This window comes from Callithrix jacchus, chromosome 18 (assembly GCF_049354715.1).
Source record: "Callithrix jacchus isolate 240 chromosome 18, calJac240_pri, whole genome shotgun sequence".
Lineage (NCBI taxonomy): Eukaryota > Metazoa > Chordata > Mammalia > Primates > Cebidae > Callithrix > Callithrix jacchus.
In genome coordinates this window covers 42,870,204-42,892,494 of record NC_133519.1, presented here as the reverse complement: position 1 = coordinate 42,892,494, position 22,291 = coordinate 42,870,204, and the positions used below count along the sequence as shown (strand labels likewise).

The 22,291-nt window shown below is 33.8% G+C and overlaps 1 protein-coding gene and 1 pseudogene across 19 annotated transcripts in view; both read left to right on the top strand.

Moving 5' to 3' along the window:
* Positions 1-22,291, top strand: part of EDEM3 (ER degradation enhancing alpha-mannosidase like protein 3) — a 66,449-nt gene that overhangs the window by 21,727 nt on the left and 22,431 nt on the right. For all 19 annotated transcript variants that reach the window (XM_078355121.1, XM_078355120.1, XM_078355118.1 and 16 more), the window contains 9 exons: positions 666-778; positions 2,032-2,185; positions 7,881-8,015; positions 10,435-10,540; positions 14,880-14,977; positions 16,543-16,668; positions 16,867-16,950; positions 18,466-18,549; positions 19,091-19,215. In XM_078355121.1, the coding sequence (XP_078211247.1) occupies positions 666-778; positions 2,032-2,185; positions 7,881-8,015; positions 10,435-10,540; positions 14,880-14,977; positions 16,543-16,668; positions 16,867-16,950; positions 18,466-18,549; positions 19,091-19,215 (1,025 nt within the window). The remainder of the gene's footprint in view (positions 1-665; positions 779-2,031; positions 2,186-7,880; positions 8,016-10,434; positions 10,541-14,879; positions 14,978-16,542; positions 16,669-16,866; positions 16,951-18,465; positions 18,550-19,090; positions 19,216-22,291) is intronic.
* On the top strand, positions 11,763-12,487 carry LOC144580096 (riboflavin kinase pseudogene; annotated as a pseudogene).

Genomic DNA, 22,291 nt, shown 5'->3' with positions numbered 1-22,291 from the left:
TCTACTAAAATCATTTTACATACATTATCTCATTTAAGAAACAACCCTATAAGAGTAGGTATTTCTTTTTTTTATACGTGAAGGAACAAGCTCAGAAATAGAAGTTAGTTGGCTGGGATCACAAAAGTAGTGAGTGAAAGAACCAGAATTCAAATCATGGCATGTTCTCCACCACAACACTTTATATAGTCTCCTTAGTGAATGGGGCATCCGTGGAGTGAAGATAGCAGGGCTGTATGGTTTAGGACCAGCTGAACATACCTTCAAGAAAGTGCTTTCTTCTCGGAATAAAAGCAACTTTTAAAATGGTATCTGGTGGATATGATGTGTTTTCATTTTGTTTTGACTTAGAAGCTAAATTCTAGTAGAGCTCATTCATGTAGCCTGGGTCATTAAGAATCCAGTTAACAGGTCTGATGGTGGTAGCTTCAAAGTCCTCATAATATTTTAGTGTGTGCAAAAAAGAAGTATATAAAGATGCTATGTAATTACTTTTTTTTAAGTTTTAGACATTATTACATTTTTATAATATACTTAAGGGAAATATTATTTGTATATGTCACTTTTTAGAGTTTAGAGTAGACTGACTTTTAATAGCTTTTTCTAAGGATGTTTCTCCTTGACTTGGTAGAAAATAACTTTATTTCATAATTTTCTTCTCCTAGGTATTAAATAAAACTAAAGAATTTGAAGATGCAGTGAGAAAAGTTTTAAGAGATGTTAATTTAGATAACGATGTAGTTGTATCCGTCTTTGAAACAAACATCAGAGTTCTTGGGTAAGTAGGAAAGACACTAAAGCAATAATTTTATTATTTATTTATTTATTTGAGACAGAGTCTCGCTCTGTCATGTAGGCTGGAGCACAGTTGTATGATCTCGGCTCACTGCAGCTTCCACCTCCTGGATTCAAGCAATTCTTTTGTCTCAGCCTCCTGAGTAGCTGGGATTACAGGTGTGCGCCACCACATCCAGCTAATTTTTGTATTTTTAGTGGAGACGGGGTTTCACCATGATGGCCAGGCTGGTCTCAAACTCCTGACCTCAAGTCATCTACCCGCCTTGGCCTCGCAAAGTGCTGGGATTACAGGGGTGAGCTTCCACGCCCGGCTATCATTTTAATAACAGAAAGTTTAGGGTGTACTGTTTATTTCTTGATGGTAATCATGCGAGAAGTTTCCTGTGTTTCAGAGATGTAAATTGGTACATTATGAAACGCAGAGGCTGTGGGATTACCTTGCATTAAATCAGTCACAGATGTCTCTAGACTCAAGGGTAACATTTGTTTGTTGTTCAAAGGGGAATGTAGGTTGACCATTGGTCATATGAGCTGCATCACAGGTTTTTCACTAGCTTACATAGTTTGTTAGCCTTAGCCAGGCACCTCTTCAGATGAGCCAAATGAAACTGGATTTATAGTATTATCTCTTAACCAACAGTTTGAAATGCTCTTGTGACATTTTAAAAAGATGAAATTACAGGATTTATCAGTTCAAGTTGCAACGTTATTTAATTTTTATAGTTTTGATTACTTGTTTGTTATTGTAATTCATTTCCTTTTGTCAAAGTGAGTCTACTCTTCAATTAAATATAAGAAACTGTTACATAGTTTTACTAGTTTATTAATCTTATTACATTTAATACAGAGTAAGAGGTTTTTATGTTTTAAATAATATTCTAAGTTAAAGATTTCATTGTGATATGAAATTTTTAAATTTAAAATTTGACACAATATTTGTTTTGTTAAGTGTAATAACTAGGATTTTCTTTTTTAAGAAAATTTAAGTTATTTAAGAATGCTAAAAACTTCGCAACAGGATAGAATATCTGACTTTTAAGAAAAATATATTGACTCTGTAATTGTAATGGTTTGCCATAAAATGAGTAGACAGTGTTAAATAAATAATGTTTAAATAATTTTTGTCTTTCCTTAAATGTGTTAAATTGTATAACAAAGTACCCACATCTTTTTAGATGGTAACTTTTAATTTTCCTAAAAGATATGGATAATGTTTCATCTCTGTGATCCTAGGGGTCTTTTGGGTGGGCATTCCCTGGCAATCATGCTGAAAGAAAAAGGCGAATACATGCAGTGGTACAATGATGAACTGCTCCAAATGGCAAAGCAGTTAGGTTACAAACTTTTACCGGCTTTCAACACTACCAGTGGCCTTCCTTATCCAAGAGTAAGTACTTCTGAAAAATTCACGTCTTTATAGACTTTCTTTGATGTTTTGCAGAATGAATTTTTGTGATCAGAGCCATTGTTTTTCATGTTTGAGGCTGAAAAAAATGCTTCAGAGCTATATAACAAATTTATATTGACATTTCAATTAATTATACTTCCAAGTGATGTGAGAATTAAATTAGTTTAAGCTTTTAAAAAAGTTTTTATTTCTAATTTCTAAGGGTACGTACCAGGTGTATGTTAGTAGGGTACATACCAGGTATATGTTAATAGGGTACACGAGATGTTTTGATACAATCATACAGTGCATAATAATCACATCAGAGTAAATGGGGTGACCATTACCTCAAGCATTTATCATTTTTGTGTGTTATAAACATTCCAATTATACTCTTTTAGTTGTTTTAAAATGTATGATACATTTCAGTTGACTGCAGTCACTCTGTTGTGCTATTAAACACTAGATCTTACTCATTCTGTCTAACCTGTTATTGTACCCATTAACCATCCCCTATTCCCTATCCCAACCAGCTCCACTTCCCAGCCTCTGATAACCATCATTCTACTCTCTGTTTCCATGAGATCAATTGTTTTAATTTTTAGCTCCCACAAATGAATAAGAACATTCTAAATTCATCTTTCTGTGCCTGGCTTATTTCACTTAGCATAGTGTCCTCCACTTTCATCCATGTTGTTGTAAATGACAAGATCTCATTCTTTTTTATGGCCAAATAGTATTCTATTGTATGCATATATAATTTAAGCTTTAATGTTTTATTACATCACAGATTAGATTATGCTACAGAAGGAAGAACAGATGCTAGACTAGAACTTGGGCACAGAATTATTTCTGTAGAAGATATAATTGAAGCAGTTAGTATGTAGGTGTTAACTCTCCAAAGATGAGGTTAGAGAGAAGACTCACAGGACAGAGAAGGGCATGAGGAGGAAGGACAGCTAGTGAAAAGTAAAGTCACAGAGATTTAAAAGGAGAATCATAATGTAGTGTGGTGTACAGTATTATAAAATGCAAAGAAGGGAACTTCAAAAGGAGGAAATGTTCCAGAAAACTTGAGAATTGGGTACAAACAGAGTTTTGAAGTTGTAGTGTCGTAGAATAAAGAGAAAAGGATTTAAAGTAGGTGAAAGGAAATAAGAATGAACCACTCGTTTTCAGATTTCTTCTGTGTTGGTAGTTAAAGGAGAGTTGGCAGCAAAGTCAGCTAAAGGAGTTTTATTGGTTTTCTCCTAAGAACATTTTATATTTAAAGAGGGGAAAAAGCCATTGAAGATTGAAAGAGCTTTTACTCTTGCCCTGTTGTCCAAGGCAGATACCTCAGCCATTAGCAAGTTCTGTCAAGTTTTTTCTTTTTTTATACCTATCTTACTGTTTTCTCTCTTGGCTTATGCTTCAGAGCACTTGAAAAACCAGTATCACTAAAATCTCATTTTTGTCAAATTATCTTCAAAAATTGTGTGACTCTTCATACTGTATTGAGTGTCCCTTGACTTTCAGAAGTCTTTGTAGTTTGGCAGTAGACTTCCTGACAGTCTCTCGTACTTCCATATCCCAGGAAGTCATTGTTCTGTTTCAGCCAGAACAATCTGTAGTGTCCCCAGGGTCTCTAAACGTTTTTTTTCATTCCGTGCCTTTAGGTTTACCATCTCTATCACCTGGCATAACTTCTCTACCAATATAAATCAAATCAAATAAGGCTCATTTCCTCCATCAAGTAGTCGACTTTGACTGGAGATACAGCATGACGCAGGGCAGGGCTTTACCTATCAATTTAGCAGACTAGAATGAAATCTGTAATTAAATTTCTAGTTTGATATTTTAAATTGCTCTCCAGGGAACATCATTCTTTTTTTTTTTTTTTTGAGATAGTCTCCCTCTGTCACCCAGGCTGGAGTATGGTGGTGTCATCATAGCTCACTGCAGCCTCCAACTCTTGGGCTCAAGTGATCGTCTCACCTAAGCCTCCTGAGTAGCTGGGACTGCAGGCGAGTGCCACCATGCTCAGCTGATGTAAAAAAAAATTTTTTTTGTAGAGATGAGGTTCTGACTATGTTGCCCAGGCCTATCTCAGACTTCTGGGCTTAAGACATCCTCCCACCTTGGCGTCCCAAAGTTCTGGACTCACAGATGTGAGCCATCGTGCCTGGCCTCTGTGGGCATTGTTATATACATCTTCTTACACATTTTTTATTTCTTCCTTAGGATAAATTACTAGAAGAGGAAGTAATAAGTCACAGAGTAGGGAATGCCTTTTAAGCCATCAGGTACTTACGCCCAAATGCTCTCCAGAAAGATTCTACTTTTTTACTTCATCAGTGTTGTGTAAAAGTACATATGTCATTTTTACTGTTACTGACACTGTATATTATTATTTTGCCAATTTTTGAGGAAAAATTGAACAATATTTTAATATAGATTTCTTTGCTTATTAGTACAGTTAAATTTGTTAATCATTTTAACAATTTTTTTTCCAAGTATATTAAAATTAAAAGCAAGTTTTTTTTTAAACAATATAAATGGAGGTGCTAGATTTTGAGGAATCTAGCATTTCTTTACTTTTGCCATAACATGAGAAGCAGGCAAAGAATTGAAACAAGATACTATGAGCATTATGGTATAACAAAGAAACTTAAATTATTTTCTTATCTTCTGAAGTGTCAAGAAAATTTTAAAAATAATTTTTTATAATAGGACAGTAGAAGAAAGGTAACTGCTGTTGCATCCTTTCTTATACATGCTTGGTATGCTTTTGCCTGTGAAAATTTGTGTGATCAGTCTCTCTTAGATAAGCATATGTAATTTATAGTAATTGGCAGCACTAATGGTTTTAACTCAGAAGAGTGTACTGTACAGAAATGTTATTGTAAGAGTTAATGGTCATTTTTTAAACTCATATATACACTTTAGAGCTACTACACACTTTGTAACGTCATTTCCTCAAAGTTAACTAAAAGCAACTTGTCAGTTTTTCATACAAGACCTTATTACTAAGGTTGAGTAGCTGATTATATCCATAAAATATAAGGTTAGTAAGAATTATACATATTTTAGGGATTTTTCAGTGTAGCAAATAGACAATGTAAACAAGTTATGTGTAAGTAATTTATACTTTTACTTTTCAGTAAAAAGGTGTCCTTTTTAAAATTGCATTGTGACTCTCGGGAACACAGAATCAGAAGGAACCAGATTCTAGATTGCTTCATGCTTCATTTTATTTCCATTTTCTTCTCTTTTTGTCTTAAACCTCTCAAGAAAGCAAGACGATAGCTCCTTGTTACTAATTTCTACAGTAATAGATACTGCTGCCGGTAACATCTCTAAACCCAGACATTTGAGTCCCAGTCAGGAGGACAGGAACCTATCTACCAGCCCCTAGATCAGACAGGATCCCATAAGCAAAAAAAGCACTGAACCCTTCTTCCCCAATTTGTGGAAATGGTAGTGCCCCTTGGAGGCTGAAATGCTGCTTGGTTCTACATTTAAAAGTTGTTTAATACCACTTATCTTTAGGATACAAGATTGAAATGAGCAGATACTATAGCTAGTGGGGTTAGTATTTATTTCGTTTTACAAATCTATTAATTTTACAGTTCAGTATACAAACATCTCAAGTATTATCGTACTAAAACGTTAATGATTCCAAGTGTTTCCATTTTAAGGGAAAAGATACTGAAAGTGGGATCCAGAGATGTTTGTTCTGTTCTGTTTTGCTTTGCTTTGTTATGACTGCTGTTGCACTTGGCCATTCTAAGCTCTCAATTCCCAATTCAGTGATATTTCCTTTTCGGAAACTTAGATTTTAGCACTTGTGACTTTGATTTGTTTGGTACTTGATTTGTGACTTTTCATTGTTAGTTGTTTTCTCTATTTACATATCTGTCTTATTTGCTCTGTCTGGATTTTAAGCTCCTTCGGGACAAGGATCTATTTATTTTTATATTATCATAATATCCCCCACATAGTAGGTAAGTAAGTAATAAATATTGATTAGTTGATTGTAATAATTAACAGAACTGACCAGAAAATATTTTTCACTGTTGACTCTTATTGCAAATACTTGTAAAATTACACTTTCCCTTAGTGTAATTAATGTATTAAATCTTTATTTTGTTATTAAGGATTGCTTCATTTTAAGTTCATTATTTCTTAGTATCAGTTTTCAGTATTAGTTCTGTAGATAGGGAGACAGGCAGCATAAGCGGGCAGGAAATACTTCTCATTCTTGTTTATGATGCAGAACTACCTAACCCTAGCTAATCTTGCCAAAGCACAAATGGCAGAGATGATTAGAAATTTAGGAGGGGATGGAAGGGTACTGCTAGGCACATGAAAATGTCTCCTGTGACACTCTAGAAAGTAAATGTCACTATTGAGAACAGCATTAGCAGTAATCAACGCCCCGTGTCTCACCTGCATTTCACATTTGTTGTTTATTGTTGAGGGGGCATTTGTTCAGAAATGCCTGAAATCCGTTGATTGGACAGTTGCACCTAGCAGTTGATTTCTGCAGATAAGTTGAAAGATACATTTTTTGAGCTTCTCCTTACGTTTGAACAGCAGCTGAACCAAGAGTGTACCCTAGATGTTTTATGTTTGACTTTTTTTTTTATTTCTTATTAACTGAAACCTTGGCGTATACCTCCTTTTTTTTGTTGGTTATTTGGATTGCTGAAAAATACTCCCTTTAATCAGGGTCTGCTCAGTTTGGGTCTAGTTAATCCAGGTTTATGCTCTAGTATTATTCGGTTGTCTTTGTTTTGGGGTTTTTTTGTTTGTTTGTTTCTTAGGCAAGGTCTTGCTCTGTCACCCAGGCTGGAGTGCAGTGGCACAATGTTGGCTCGCTGCAACCTCTGCCTCCCATGTTCAAGAGATCTGGACCTCAGCCCCCCAGGTAGCTGAGATTACAGGCACGCACAACCATGCCTGGCTGATTTTTGTATTTGTAGTAAAGATGGGATTACACCATGTTGGCTAGGCTGGTCTCGAACTTCTGGCCTCAAGTTATCCACCCATCCTCGCCTCCCAAAATGCTGGGATTACAGGCATGAGCTACTGCTTCTTTGACTTAATAAGGAAATATCCCTTTGAAAAAATTGCCCTTTTGTTATTAGCCTGCCAGCAAGGCGACAGACTGTATATTTCAAAACTCTTAAAACCTGTAAATGAAATTTTAATTTCCTTTCCAATATATACCATAACAATTCATTTTTTCTCTTTGATGAACTAGTTAATATATAACATAGACTGGTTTTTCACAAATTCCAAACTAAACCTCATTTCTTCTAAGGGTGATCTACTTCTCTATTCTTGTACTTACTAGTTCAAACTGACTAGAGAACAAAATTGTTATAAAAGATACCTTTTCTATGCAAGTTCTCTTGGATTATAATCATTTCCTTTGTTTACTCCAAGGGAAATGGTTATAATGAGTTTTGATGTCATTGAGGAAGGAGTGAAATAAAAACTTATTTACTTCATGAATATTATGTGCTTAGAACATATTTCCCTAGATGTTAATTGGAAGGTCACAGAGATCAACTGATTGAATTTCAAAGTTTAGTTATTTTATTAATTATTTTCATGATTTTATACAGAGACTTGATTGAAAAGTAGTTTCTTATCAGAAAGTCATTATCTTCATAACTGCTAATGGTAATTTTCTGATTGCATTTAGATTAATTTAAAGTTCGGCATCAGAAAACCAGAAGCTCGGACAGGAACTGAGACAGATACCTGTACAGCTTGTGCAGGTACCTTGATCCTTGAATTTGCTGCTTTAAGTCGATTCACAGGAGCAACAATATTTGAGGTTTGCTTTTTACGGTCTTTGATATCCTGGGTATTGGGCACAACTAACTTTACAGCTTCTTCATTGATTAAATATTAGGATTATTAGTTGGAGAATTACCGTTATTTTAGTGAACTTTTTGTCTAAATTCATTACATGGTTTTTAATTGTCAAAAACCTAGAAATCATTGTAAGGTAGCTATGTTAAATCCAACTTTGCATTTTGTTCACCAACTATAAAGTATATGTTTAGGTTTAGTCTTAGGAAAAAAATGTTTAGGCATACTACTTAAATGAATTTGATGTCTCCTTGATATCATAGATGCCTTATGTGAAATACTATGTCCCGTATTTTGTTAGATTTCCAGATGGTCTGTTGCACTTTTGAAAGTTCTGAAACCTTCCTAATCTTCTAAAACACAGTGAAATGTTTGTACTTAGGTCTTGATAGAGAGTCTAATCTGTAAATTTGTTTACTCCAAGGGAAATATTATTCATTATCCAAAAGACTTAATGGCCCCACAGAGTTGTTGTGGACTAGCTATGTCTCTCACTAAAAAAGTCGAATTTTTTAAGCATGTCATTGGAGTACACAGCACCGTCTTTTTCAAGCATATGACTTAGGTTAATGTTTAAAAAAACGAACAAATGGCAAGCAAAACAAGCAGAAATAGGGACTGTATACCAGCATTAAAGCATTAGATATGAATGTAAAGAAAACAGATTGACTTCGTGTGTACTTATCCCTTTGAACGTATGTCTGTATGTTCAAATGTCTTGAGGACAGATTTTTCACGTTTGGTTGGTTAATCTTTTAAACTTAAATTTTTGTTCTATATCTTGCTGACTAATATTTTCCCTTCATTAAAAAGTGTGGACACTTTTGCATACTTCAGTTACTATGGACTCTCAGATATTGATGCACTTACAGGTGAGGAGAATAAGGCTCAGAGTATGAGAGACATGCATAGCTGGTAGGTGATGCATGGAATTGGAATTAGAATCCATGTCCTGCTGAATTCGAAACCCATACTCTTTGCAGTGGGCTATTTTGTGTTTATGAATCTGTTGAAAATCATGATTTTTTTAAAAAAAATTCTTGAATATGCTGTAATTTATTGTCAGAAAAGAAACCTAATGCAGTTGAAAGACAAAACATTGATCTAATACAGGGTTGGCAAACTACAATCTGTGAGCCAAGTCCAGCCACTGCCTACTTATATAAATAAAGTTTTATTGAAACACAGCCATCCTCAATTGTTTGTTTTTATCTATGGCTGCTTTGGTGCTACAGTGACAGAGTTGAGTAATTGTGCCATTAACTGTGTGACCCATAGCACTTAAAATATTTACTATGGGGTCCTTGTCAGAAGAAGTTTTCTGACCTGTGGTCTAATATATAAAGAGAACTGAATTCCCATATTATTAGTTTTTGTCCTGTAACTCAATTTTTAACTCGAGCTAATCTTGAATTTCACTAGGCCTGTTTTCTTAGCTGTAAAATAAGAGTAGGGAAATATAATCTTTATGAAGTTTGCTGGCTCTGAAATTCTGCCATTTAATTAAAGTTATAACCTGCCTTGTGTTTAAAAGAAAGCATAGTTTGTGTTAAGAATTATAACTATTGTACACTCTAATTTACCAAGTGACAAATTGATTTAATGACTTTTTCTTTTATCCAGGTACTTCTGCAGTGCTAAGTAGGTTCATGCTCTGAAATTAATTTAGGAACTTACCTGTACTTGCCTTTTACATTTATATTTTATAACATCTTTTCATCCAAAGCCAAAAATTTGGTCAGAACTCATTTTATTTAGTGTCCAGGGGTTAAAATAAATGAGAAAAAGAAAAACATGTCATAAGTTTACAAGTTTGGTGTTTTCAAATATTTAGTAGCCTAAATATTTAATAAGTTTTTACTAATGATTTAATAACTTTTTACTAATGCACCTGCATACCATTTAAAAAGTAGCCTCTGAAATGACCTTCAAAGATAGCATATGACCTTTGAAATTCTCTTCCCAGTTTTCTAAATGAGAGTATCTTGGGAGATTTTTACTTTGCATTTAAGTGGTAGAAATTATTTTAACAAGTAAATCTAATTATGTATGCAATTAATATAATTTAATAATACATGTGTATGAGTATGAACTTATGCTACAAGAGTAGGTGAAATGAATAAAAAACAAAAACAGTAGATGAAATGAATGGTCTCAAAGTGAGCCTTCCACTGAAGAGCGTATTGAGTCTTTCCTAACTATACTGATTGGATGAGAAAGAGCCAAGCTTTGAGCTTTAAGGAAATTTGTTTTATAAATAGTTATCTTAGAAATTTAATCTAATTCTTAAAATATCCCATGGGCCTTGAGTTTTGTTTGTTTCCTGTTTGCCAAAGATACTCAGTTCTTAAAATATGCATTTCTTTTTTTTTAAATTGCAGGAATATGCCAGAAAAGCTCTTGATTTTCTCTGGGAAAAAAGACAGCGAAGTAGTAATTTAGTGGGCGTGACTATCAATATTCATACTGGAGATTGGGTACGAAAAGGTATGTAAGTTAGGCTTTTTAAATCAAGCCCTTACATCCTCAAAATGGTTGGGAAATAAAGGATTTTCATTTGTTAAAATAATTTTTGGGATACTGTAAAGAATAGTTTCTCACAAGATTGCTGACATTTTAATTAATTTAGCCAGATTTTATTTTTTGATGCCAAATGTGACACTTTTCTTCTATATGATTTAGTGTTCTGTTTCTTAATGGATATAGCATTATAGGTATAGGGTATGGATGAAACGCTATAATGTATTTGAAAACTGGAGAACCAGAGTTCCTCAGCCATCTCATATGAAGGCGTGGTTTAATAAGAATCTGTGTTTAATAAATTATTTTTTTCCTACCTCCAGAAATACAGTATAGTGGCTAAGAGCATGGACTCTGGAGTCATGTTGTTGGATTCAAGCTATGTGATCTTGGAAAGTTATTTAACCTCTGTGTGCCTCTCTATTCCATATCTGTGAAGTGGGCATATTACTAGTAATTAGTTGTTCTGTATGAGGATTAAATGAGTTAACCAATGTAAAGTGCTTAGAACAGTGCCGCGCATGTACCACACTTAGCATGAAGTAGGTGCTCACTAACGAGGTGTTAGTCCCTTTGTTTAATAATTTTACTTCTGGGAATCTAGTCTGAGGAATAATACAAAACATAGAAAATTATTTGTTCCCCAAGATGTCCCCATGCAGTTATTTCTAAATAGCAGAAAGTTGGGAAACAGTCTAAGTACCATCAATAAAAAAATAGCTAAGACAATTATTTTACATCAGTGTTGGAATATTGTCATCAAAATAAATGAGAAATGTGGGAAGGAGCATGTAACAACATTATATAAACAAACAGGATACTGAATATTGAATTGTACAAAGAATGTGATTTTTATAAAATACTCTGATAAGACAAGCATAGAAGAATGGAAATAAACTACAATATTCTTAATGAAAATATCTTTTTTATACATTTTCTCCATTTTCTAAAAAGCTTATTTATATATAAAAGGTAACTTCCTATATTTAAATAAATAAAATTATAAAATTATTAATTCAAACATATTAAAATAAAATTATTATCTTTATTCAGTATTGTATAAATTTTTTCTGTTTCATCTAAATGATTCTTGAAACAGATTTGAATTGTGTGTGACTTTGTAATTTTGTAATTTTTTTCTTTTAAACCTGTCTGAGACGCCAGGTGCAAGTTAATCATAATTTTGAATTACACATAATCATTGTATTATAACACACAGTCTTATTAGTGGTTCATGCATGGCCCATTTTACTTAGTCATTACTTAGCCATTTACTTAGCACCACCTTGCTGGACGCACAGACGCAGACACAGACCATACCCCAGCAGAATGAAGCACCTGCCATACTTCTGCTGAAGCAAGTAGTGTGGGGCTTCGGCCGTGGTTCCAAGCACCCGGGCATCCCCACAGCTAACTTCCCTGAGCAAGTACTAGATAATCTTCCAGATGATGTCTCCACTGGTGTTTATGATGGTTGGACTAGTGTTGGAAGTGGAGATGTCCATAAGGTGGTGGTGAGCATGGTATGGAACTCTTACTACAGGAACACAGAAAAGTCCATGAAGACTCATGTCATGTATACCTTCAAAGAGGACTTCTATGGGGAAGTCCTCGGTGTGGCTATTGTTGGCTACCTTAGACCAGAAAAGAACTTTTGACTCTTTAGGGTCAGTTATTCCAGTAATTCAGGGTGATACTGAGGAAGGTAAGAAGTGACTAGATTTACCAGAACATTTGAAACTCAAGACAATTTCTTCCAAGTTCCTAAAAGCAAAATATTGAATGGCCACTGATGAAAAATCACCTTATGTATTCATTCACTGTTTTCTAGTATTTCACTGTTGGTAACTGTCTAGTCTCATCTTGGTTATATTTTAAAAATCAAATATTTTCCTACATCTGTGAATTAGTTTAAATAGTACAGTGTAGTTACCAGCTGTTAAATCCATCATGTCATAGCGCTAAAAAAATTCTTTTAGAAATGAAGATTTAAAATAACATAAATGTTGATTTAAATGTACCACTAGAAAAGTGTTATGTTTTACAATAGAAATGAAATGTATATAAATGTAGATGAAAAGGCACGTCACTAGATTGAGAGGAGAACTATTATTTTCATGGTAAAGTACCAGCATGTATGTGCTTGTACAGTGTATACACATAAACAGAAGGCTTAGTGCATTTCTGATGCAAATGTAAATGCGTTAGTTTGACAGTTTATTATAAACCTGAGAGGAGAAATCCAGACTTTGTATTTTTTTGATATTTTGCTCATCAATACATCGTTACAAACATCGACTGAAATTTTTTTAGTCATTTTCCTTGCAATCACATCACTCTACCTTCTTCATTTTTGTCTAGAGTTGGTTCACTTCTAGAACTCTATCTTTTTTTTTTTTTTTTTTTGAGACAGAATCTTCTCCTGTTGCCCAGGCTGGCGTGCAATGGCATGATCTTGGCTCACTGCAACCTCTGCCTCCGGGTTCATGCAATTCTCCTGGGTTAGCTTCCCTAATAGCTGGGATTACAGACATGTGCCATCACACCTGGCTAATTTTTTTTTGTATTTTTAGTAGAGACAGGGTTTCACTATGTCGGCCAGACTGGTCTCAAACTCCTGACCTTGTGATCCGCCCGCCTCGGCCTCCCAGAGTGCTGAGACTACAGGCATAAGCCACCACGCCCAGCCCTGCCTATCATTTATTTTGTTGATTAAGACAGTAAAATCAGTGTTTTCTGAATCTATAGGTTTCATTTTGTGTTAGATAGCATTTCTTCTTTTTAAGAGTAGATAGTATTGTTCTTTAATTATTTTCGACTTTGGTTCTTTTTTCCTTTTTAGGAAAAAACAAGAGACTTCATCTTTAGATTTCCTCAAGACTTAAGTGTATTTACTATTCATTTATATATGCCAGTTTCTTAACACAACATGCTTATTTTCCTCCTAGTGAAACTAAGAGCTAATTAAACTTTGAAATAGGTAGAAAATTATTTATTTTAAATGTAATTATATGTTCCAGGGCAACTCTAAACTGGTGGTAGTTGTATATATGCACAGTGTAATTTAATGCTAATCTAAGGAGTGCGTGTTGAGGGAAAGGCATAATTAAACATTAGTTAAATCTATAGTCTGGATTTATCCTCCTACTAACTGTATTATTTTTGGCTACTTGCATCTTTTTGTTTATATTGGCAAGAAGTCTTTGGAACTTTGGAAATTAACATTACAGATTGCTTTGGACCCCCTCAAACCGTATACTGCATCATTGTTCACTCTAGCAACAGATTCGGTGGTGATGGAGGGATGGGGTAGAAGTGTGTAGAGGTCATTTTAAAGGTAGTTCATTATAAATTTTTTTCTAATCTGTGTAAATTAATTATAATTGATTTTAATAATATAAAATTTATTTTAAAATATCTGAAGCTGTTGGAGGAGAGCTAACCATATATAATTCAGTAGGATTGTGTTTTACTTTTTGATGTAGGAATTTATAGTAAACAATGCCATTTGTGGCTTTTTCATTGCTTTATCAAAATCTTAAGTTAGAAATTATATATTTCAAAGAAGACTCAATTTTCAGTGGCTTTATGAAGCAAAGTTAAAAACAAACATGGAAAAAGTAAAAACATTTGTGTCTTATTTGCCACTAATTATATTCTCTTTAAGTAGGTGAAATTTCTTTCATTCATAGATAGATAGATAGATAGATAGATAGATAGACAGACAGACAGATAGATAGATAGTTTTTTGTTTTTTTTTTTTTGAGATGGACTCTGGCTCTGTTGCCCAGGCTAGAGTACAGTAGTGCGATCTCTGCTCACTGCAACCTCCACCTCCCGAGTTCAAGTGATTCTCCTTCCTCAGCCTCCCACGTAGCTGGGATTACAAGTGCCTACCACCACGTACAACTAATTTTTGTATTTTTAGTAGAGACGGGATTTCACTGTGTTGGCCAGGCTGGTCTTGAACTCCTAACCTCATGATCCACCTGCCTCAGCCTCCCAAAGTGTTGGGATTACAAGCATGAGCCACCATGCCCGGCCAAAAGTTCTTTTATATTTTATTGTTACCCCTGCATCTGGTTAAATAACAATTGGGTTTGAGAATCAAGTAGTTGTTTAGGGGTTGGTTAATTGTGTACATTTCCCAAAGTTTTATATTGATTATAAGAAGTTCCGTAGTAAGTTGTAGTGGTATCATTATGATCAGTCTGAATGTTTTCAGGTCTTGAAATATTGCCTAAGTGATTTTTTTTTTTTAAATCTAGCAGTTCTTTAATGAAAAATCACATTTGTATTTCCATAGATAGTGGAGTAGGAGCAGGGATTGATTCGTATTATGAATATCTGTTGAAAGCCTATGTCTTGCTTGGAGATGACAGTTTTCTGGAAAGGTTTAACACAGTAAGTTGATACAATTTTATATTAATTTTATAATCAATTTCATTTGAGTCCAGATTTTGATAGACAATCCATTACCTGAATGACATTGTAAAAATAATTTTTAAAATGTGTAGTGGTTTGTGTCAGTATTTCCTGATGATGTTGGACAGGGACAGTGTAAAAAGTGACATTTATTCAAAAAAAGTGGTTGATAAAGTAGTTTTATTTTCACCTTTTATCAGAAACTGCAGATCTGCCAATAAGTGATGTAATAAATTTGAGTTTTACCTAATCTTTGTACAAGAATAAGAATTATGAAAATATGTTACTAGTTAGCTTTTTCCTTTGGATTCCAATTCTTTTGGAAATCTTGGAATTTTGGCTTCGTCTTTGATTACACTGAGGACACAGGGCTTTGCAGACCTTAGAGAAACTAGTGAGTATTTATTTCAAAAGCAAGTCTTAAGACTGGCTCAGAATCACAGGCATATTTTTTGGGAAAAGTGGGAGGATTCTTAAACCCAGCTGAATCACCTTTTTAATTGAAGCAAACTGAAATTAATATAGCAAACTCATCATTTCTTTGCTCACCTATCAGTTCATCCATGTTATATGTATGAGATGGTATGACATAGTGATTACAAGTATGGGAGATGTGCTGGTTTAAATTCTGATTATATCACCTACTGGTTTTGTGACTTTGGGCAAGTAACTGATACTGTTTGCCTCTGTTTCTCATCTACAGAATGGGATACTAGTTCTATTTATAGGGTTATTGGGAGGATTAAATGAGTTTATGAATTCAAAGTGATTAGAACAGTGCCTTTAACCTATGGCCAATATTCAGTAATAGTGCGTACATAATAGGTAAATTTGCAATAAAAAATTTGGTAAATGTTTTACTAAGTCATTAATTTTGAATACTTGATAAAATTATCACATAGATTGTTTATTAGATTTAACACTAATTTCTTGAGGTGAAGGAGGACAGCTAATTATTTTTGTTGGCTTGTTATCACAACTCAGCCTGTTGTCAAAGTTGAGAAATATCTAGGAGAAGAAGACAAAAGAAGGGGAAAAGAGTTTTCTAAGACCGTAAAAAGCTGAGAGAGCAAACTGTAAGAGTGGCAGCAGTGATTAGCTGCATTAGTTTAGATAGTAGTGAGCGCTAAAATATTGTTAGCTGAGAAGGGCTCAAACTTCCAAGATACAGGAGAAAACACATTCTGTAATATAGAAGCTGATATCTATATTCCAAGGGGACCTACGAGCATCAGTGGGCTACAGGCGTATCAGCCATGGGCTAACACCACAGGAGACAGAGATGTTCAGCTCCATTTTTTTCAGAAGGCCTCATATTGCATATAGTCTTTAATAGTCTGAATCTGAGTTAGAGGACATAAAGGAGTACATACATATTTTAGAAAGATCTCCATCTAAAATAATTTAAATATTTATATAAATTGGTAATTAGTGAATTTATATATAAATTCTAGTTTAGTTTCTGTACTAGTGCTACTTAATGTGTTTAGAGTGGTACCCCTTTTTTCATCTAACTTTCATGAACACATGTTGTGATCTTTTAGCACTATGATGCCATAATGAGGTACATTAGCCAGCCACCTCTTCTACTTGATGTGCATATCCACAAACCAATGCTGAATGCTCGGACTTGGATGGATGCGTTGCTTGCCTTTTTCCCAGGCTTGCAGGTATAAAGAATTTTGTTTTCTTAATATGAACATAAGACAATGATGTTAATTAGGTGCATTTTTGATCTTTAAAACTGAACTACAAAACATAGTTGCAGTTCAAAATTGTATTGGTAAACCTTTTTCTGTTTATGTAATGATTAGAGATAAAAATCAGCTCATATTTTATTAGATAATTTTATTGTTGTTGATTTCTAGGTGTTAAAGGGGGATATTAGACCTGCTATTGAAACTCATGAAATGTTATATCAGGTGATTAAAAAACACAATTTTCTACCAGAGGTAAGTAAATAATTTTTAGAATAATCTTACACACACACACACACACACACACACACACACACACCATAAGTTGCTAATTTAAAGGTAGAAAATGGCATTTTCAAGTCTTGTTGGTTCTTTTAATTTTTTTCCTATTATATAGTTTATTTTTGGTTTGTACAGTATTATATATTTTTTTGCTTTTCTTTATGTGTTAAGTCTGATTTAGGGTCATGCTGACATTTTTTAAATTTTACGTAAAAAAAATTTCCAGCTTAATGCTTCTCAACTCTTCCTAACCTATGCCATTGTAATAGTCTGTCATTCTAACTCTTATATGTACCTACCAGCTAGGGAGATTTTGTCACTTTTTATTTTCTAACGCTTTTCTTAGGAAAACTATATATATGAAATATACTATGTTGCTCACACATACCCCTTGGAAATGTAGAGAATGCCATCTCTTCCTCATGCTGATTGGGAATTATTCTTCCTGGTTTTTATATATTATATTAGTAATAAATATTCTTGCTAGCTTGATATGACAAGATTTTAATAGCATACTTTTTGGCTTTCCAGAAATGTACCATTAAAAATTTCCAAATGTGTGTATGGCCTTGTTCTGTCCCTGCTTATTGACTACCCTCTGTGAGATATCTAAGCATTCCACCAACTTAGAATGGTTCCTAAAGTGTTTGTTTTGGAAAGTATAGTTTTATTAGCCTTCAGGTGAGTAGGACTGTGCATTGTAGAAAATTCATATCCATACAGAATAAACTGAGGTTTCAACTGATACATCTATCACAAATGAAGTTTTTCTTTAGTTGCCATAAAAGTTTTTGTTTGCTTTTATTTTTATTTTCTTTTAAAAACCAGTTGATTATGTTACTGAATCAATTTCAAATAGAGTAATTTTATTTATTTTTAAATAATGCCCTGTCTTAGTCCACAAATGATTTGAATCTACTATAAAAGAAAATATTAGCTAAAATATGAAATGTGTATGTTTGCGCATTGCTAAAAGAGATTTTAAGTGTTCTTGCCACAAAAAAGATAAGAATATGAGGCAATGCATATGTTAATGAGCTTTATTTAGCCATTTCATAGTGTATACATATATCAAACATCATGTCATATACCATAAATATGTCACTTTTATTTGTCAATTTAAAAAATTTAAAAAGAAATATGAGAACTAGGGAAGGAATAATTAAGAAGAAAGAGTAGAGAGAAGGATAAAAGAAAACACAATTATGTTGACTACCAGGACCTATGTAGTGACATTACTGAGTTTCATTACTGACTTTTTCTGAGTTTGTTAATAGCCAGAATGATCATTTAAAAAATAATCCATGTAACTGTTAAAAATAGCAGCCTTTACAAAATGAATTGTTATTTTAAGCAATGAAAATTGCTGTTTTTGTTGAAAATGTTACGATTGCTATTTTAATTCCTTTTACTTATTTATATATATTCTAGAACTACTTGTTTATTTAATAACATTTCTTATGCCTATTTGTGTGTTGTTTTGTTCAGGCATTTACCACAGATTTCAGAGTACACTGGGCTCAGCATCCTTTAAGGCCAGAATTTGCAGAAAGTACCTACTTCTTATATAAAGTAAGAAAATATACCCCACTTTACTTTTCAGCCCCCATTTTCTGTTGCATCTCTCACTCTTTTATATTAGTAGTTGGGTTTTCAGAGTCCCCTTTTAGTGTTATAATGGTTGGATATATCATGGTTCTTATTCATCTAGTCCATAGAATTATTGAATGATGCAAGAATTGACATATAAGTTTTTTTTCTTTAAAAAATAGTATGAAAACATTTCTTTAAAGAGAAATTTTATGTTCTAGAATTGCTTTCTAAAACATGTCTCTTGCCTTTTCTCTATCCGGCAACATTTCTGAGCATTAGAAATTTAATCTAAAAGCTAAGGTTATATAGTTAAATTTTACAATTGTATATTTAAGAAATTCTGTAAAGCAGATTCATGGCTCTTTTTCAGAACTCAGTTCTATATAATGTGTTCCAGTGCCTGATACAGTGCCTGGCACCTAATAGGTACTCAATAAATATTTGATAAATGAATGGATATATGGCAATATATAAGCTATGTATATGTATATATATATATATATATTCTCCTTTTTAATAGGCTACAGGAGATCCTTACTACCTTGAAGTAGGGAAAACACTTATTGAAAATTTAAATAAATATGCTAGAGTGCCTTGCGGATTTGCTGCCATGAAAGATGTTCGCACTGGAAGTCATGAGGACAGGTAAAACAATTGCTACCATCCCCTTCCTCAGGGTCACTCTGAAACAACACAAAATGCAACTACCATTTAGGATTCAAATAAGTTTAATTATTTTACAAAGGATTGAAACCTTTGTTCATCGTGATTACTTTTTTAAACTGTTGGATAGACTGATCTTAATTTGTTTGAAAAGTTTGTATTTTTATCATAGCGCTTGGCTTAGAGTAGATGCTCAAATGATTTTTAAATGAATGAATGATTGTTAAATAGCAGAACCTTAGTATTAGGACTGTCTAAAATGTTGCTTTTATCTTCTTTGATAATAGTTTCCTTTTTTATTACATAAGACGTTAGAAATTACCAAGATGATGAATTACCTGGAATGTGATTTGTGTTCAGCCAAGAATTCCTCAAAAGCTGTGTGTACTCTCTTATACCGTTGCTGACTCGCAGGAGTGGGAAAGACCAGTGGTAGTTTCTGTTTATTAGACACTGGATAGATGTAGATGGCATGGAGTGTTCAAGCTATAAAAAGTGCCCCCTATAAAATTCATGAGCATTCTGCTTATTCTAAGACCACTTATCTGGTTATCACATCTCTAAAAGAATGCTAAACTTGTTTGTCCATTTGGTTAGCAAGTGTTCATTCCAAAAATATTTGCTGAGGACCCTTATGTGCCAGGGCTCTTACTAGTTTTTGAGGATTAAAGATAAGAAGATACATCCTTTATGTCTTTGAATCACTGAAGGCAGGCCAACAACCAGACTTTTAAAACATTGTATACATGTTATGAAACATATTAAAGGGGCATGAAACACAGGTTGGGATGTGATAGTCAAGGAAGGGTTCCTGAAGGATTCTGTGCCCTCAAGGATAAGCAAGGATTAGAAGAAGAAAGATGTAAAAGACGTTCCAGGCAGCGAGACTGAAGACATGAGAAACACAGCACTCATCATCTACCCATCGAGTTGTCCTTTAGTTCTTCACTTTGTGTTCAGAGAGTGGTTAATTAAGCTTGGAATCTCCATCCCTAACCACAGCGAATGAGAAATGGTTAGGTTTCTGGAAGCAGGCATACAGATAATAGCAAAAAATAAAAGCAGATAACTTGTGTATTTGCCTGTAACATTTATTGACTGTTTTCTGCACTATAGTCTTCTAAACATTTTATGTGTTTAACTAATTTGACCCCTAAAAGAGTCTTCTGAAGTGTAGTATTATAGTCTTCATTTTAAAGGTGAAGAAACCAAGGGAAAGAGAAGTTAGGGAACTTGCCTAAGGTCACACAGTAGTAAGATTAAGTCAGAATTCTAATCTAGGCAGATTGACTCTTGACAATGATGTTATACTGGCAATTCATTAAAGAACAATGATTAGGCAGTTACTATATAGAAAGTATATATAGTAAGTAAGGCACTTCCTATATATACACACTGCTCTTAAGTATGGGGTAAAAAGATAAAATAGAACCAGTCCGTGTGTTCCCATGACTTGTAGTTAGTGAATAAGATAGGTGTGTAAAGAAATAATCACAACCATGTAATATATTCTGAAGTATAAAAGAGATAACAGGTTGAAGAATTACAGAGGAAGACATGATTTACTGTTTAGAGTTCCATTTTTCAAAGTGTAACATCCTTTTTTTCCCCCACCAAATATTCCTTTTATGACATTGTTTCTGGACCTCTTACCACTGACATTGCCCATTCTGATTGTATTCCAGTATATACAATAACTTAAAATATCATGTCTAATATTAGCCATACTCAAGATGTGTCTGGCACAACAGCACGATAACTGTCTGGATTCAGGCAAAGGATCACTGATTTTCTATGAGGTTGATGAGTTTCCACCCTCTCTCCAGTTGAGGACCACTGCTTCGTTGACTCACTGTTCCTGTTCCTCAGGGGATGGTTGTGCCTCTCAGATGTGCTTAGCCAAACAAAAGGTTGAGAACTACCCTTCCTCATCATATTGTCTTATTAGATGTGCTTTAGATTTTTTAGGAGCTTTATTACATTCAGCTCACTGTGAGCTTTTGACCAACTAGCTTCACATACTTAATTGTGTAGTCTCCTGGCAAATGTTCTCCATCCTGTTCTTGAGCAGCCAAGTTTTCTTATTTTAGTATAAACTTAGAATTTTTATACTTAACTCAGCAAAATTTCATTTCATTTTGTTTTGTTTCTAGATTTTGGTCTAGGGGTTGAATCTCATTAGCTAAACTACCAGTCTTCAATGATCCATAGTTTAGATAAGCATGACTAACATTTTTTTCATCCAAATCATTGAGAAGAATTTTGGTTGGACCACAACCAGTGCCTCACGGCATTGCACTTGAGAGCTTTCAGTTACATGCTCTTTGCATGCGGTTATTACCCTATAGTTCTACTAGCACTATGAGTGTCCTCCAGCTCACCATCATCTACACACACACACACACACACTTTTCACAATGGAAATATCTGTATTTTCCTAATAATAGATAATTACTAAAAAGAATGTAAATGGCAAAAATAATAGGAAAATATTTGCTAAGGCACTCTCCCCTACCTGCATATGATTGCCACTGTTGGCAATTTTATAAAGGCTTCCAGACCTTTTAATGCCTGTGTATTTTCATTTATATATATGTTTATGATTTTAAAATACAAAATAGATCATATGATCCTATACTCTACTTGGTAGCTTTGCCCAATTCATATTGTAGTTATCTTACCATGCCTTCTTCTTTTCTAAATGTTTACAAATTGTTTAATTGTAAATTGTCTATATGTTATTTGCCAATTATCAATATCCTCCTCATCTGCCTACAGTTCTCAGGATAGCATTTGCTCATGTAATAACTGTTGATCCTTCAGAAAAGGTTAAATTATGATAAATGTATTGCAGATTAACAGGAAAGTGTCTTTACATAGTCTAAAAAGATTAATATCAAAAATAGCCAAAAATGTTTTGAAACATTATAGGTGAGTTTTTGTTTCAAAATAAAAAATTTTATATATGTAGGAAAAATGATAGCTGTAGTTTAAATCTCATGTGTATGCCAGGTGCTATGCTAAATAATTGACATTTACTATCTCATTTAGTCTTCAC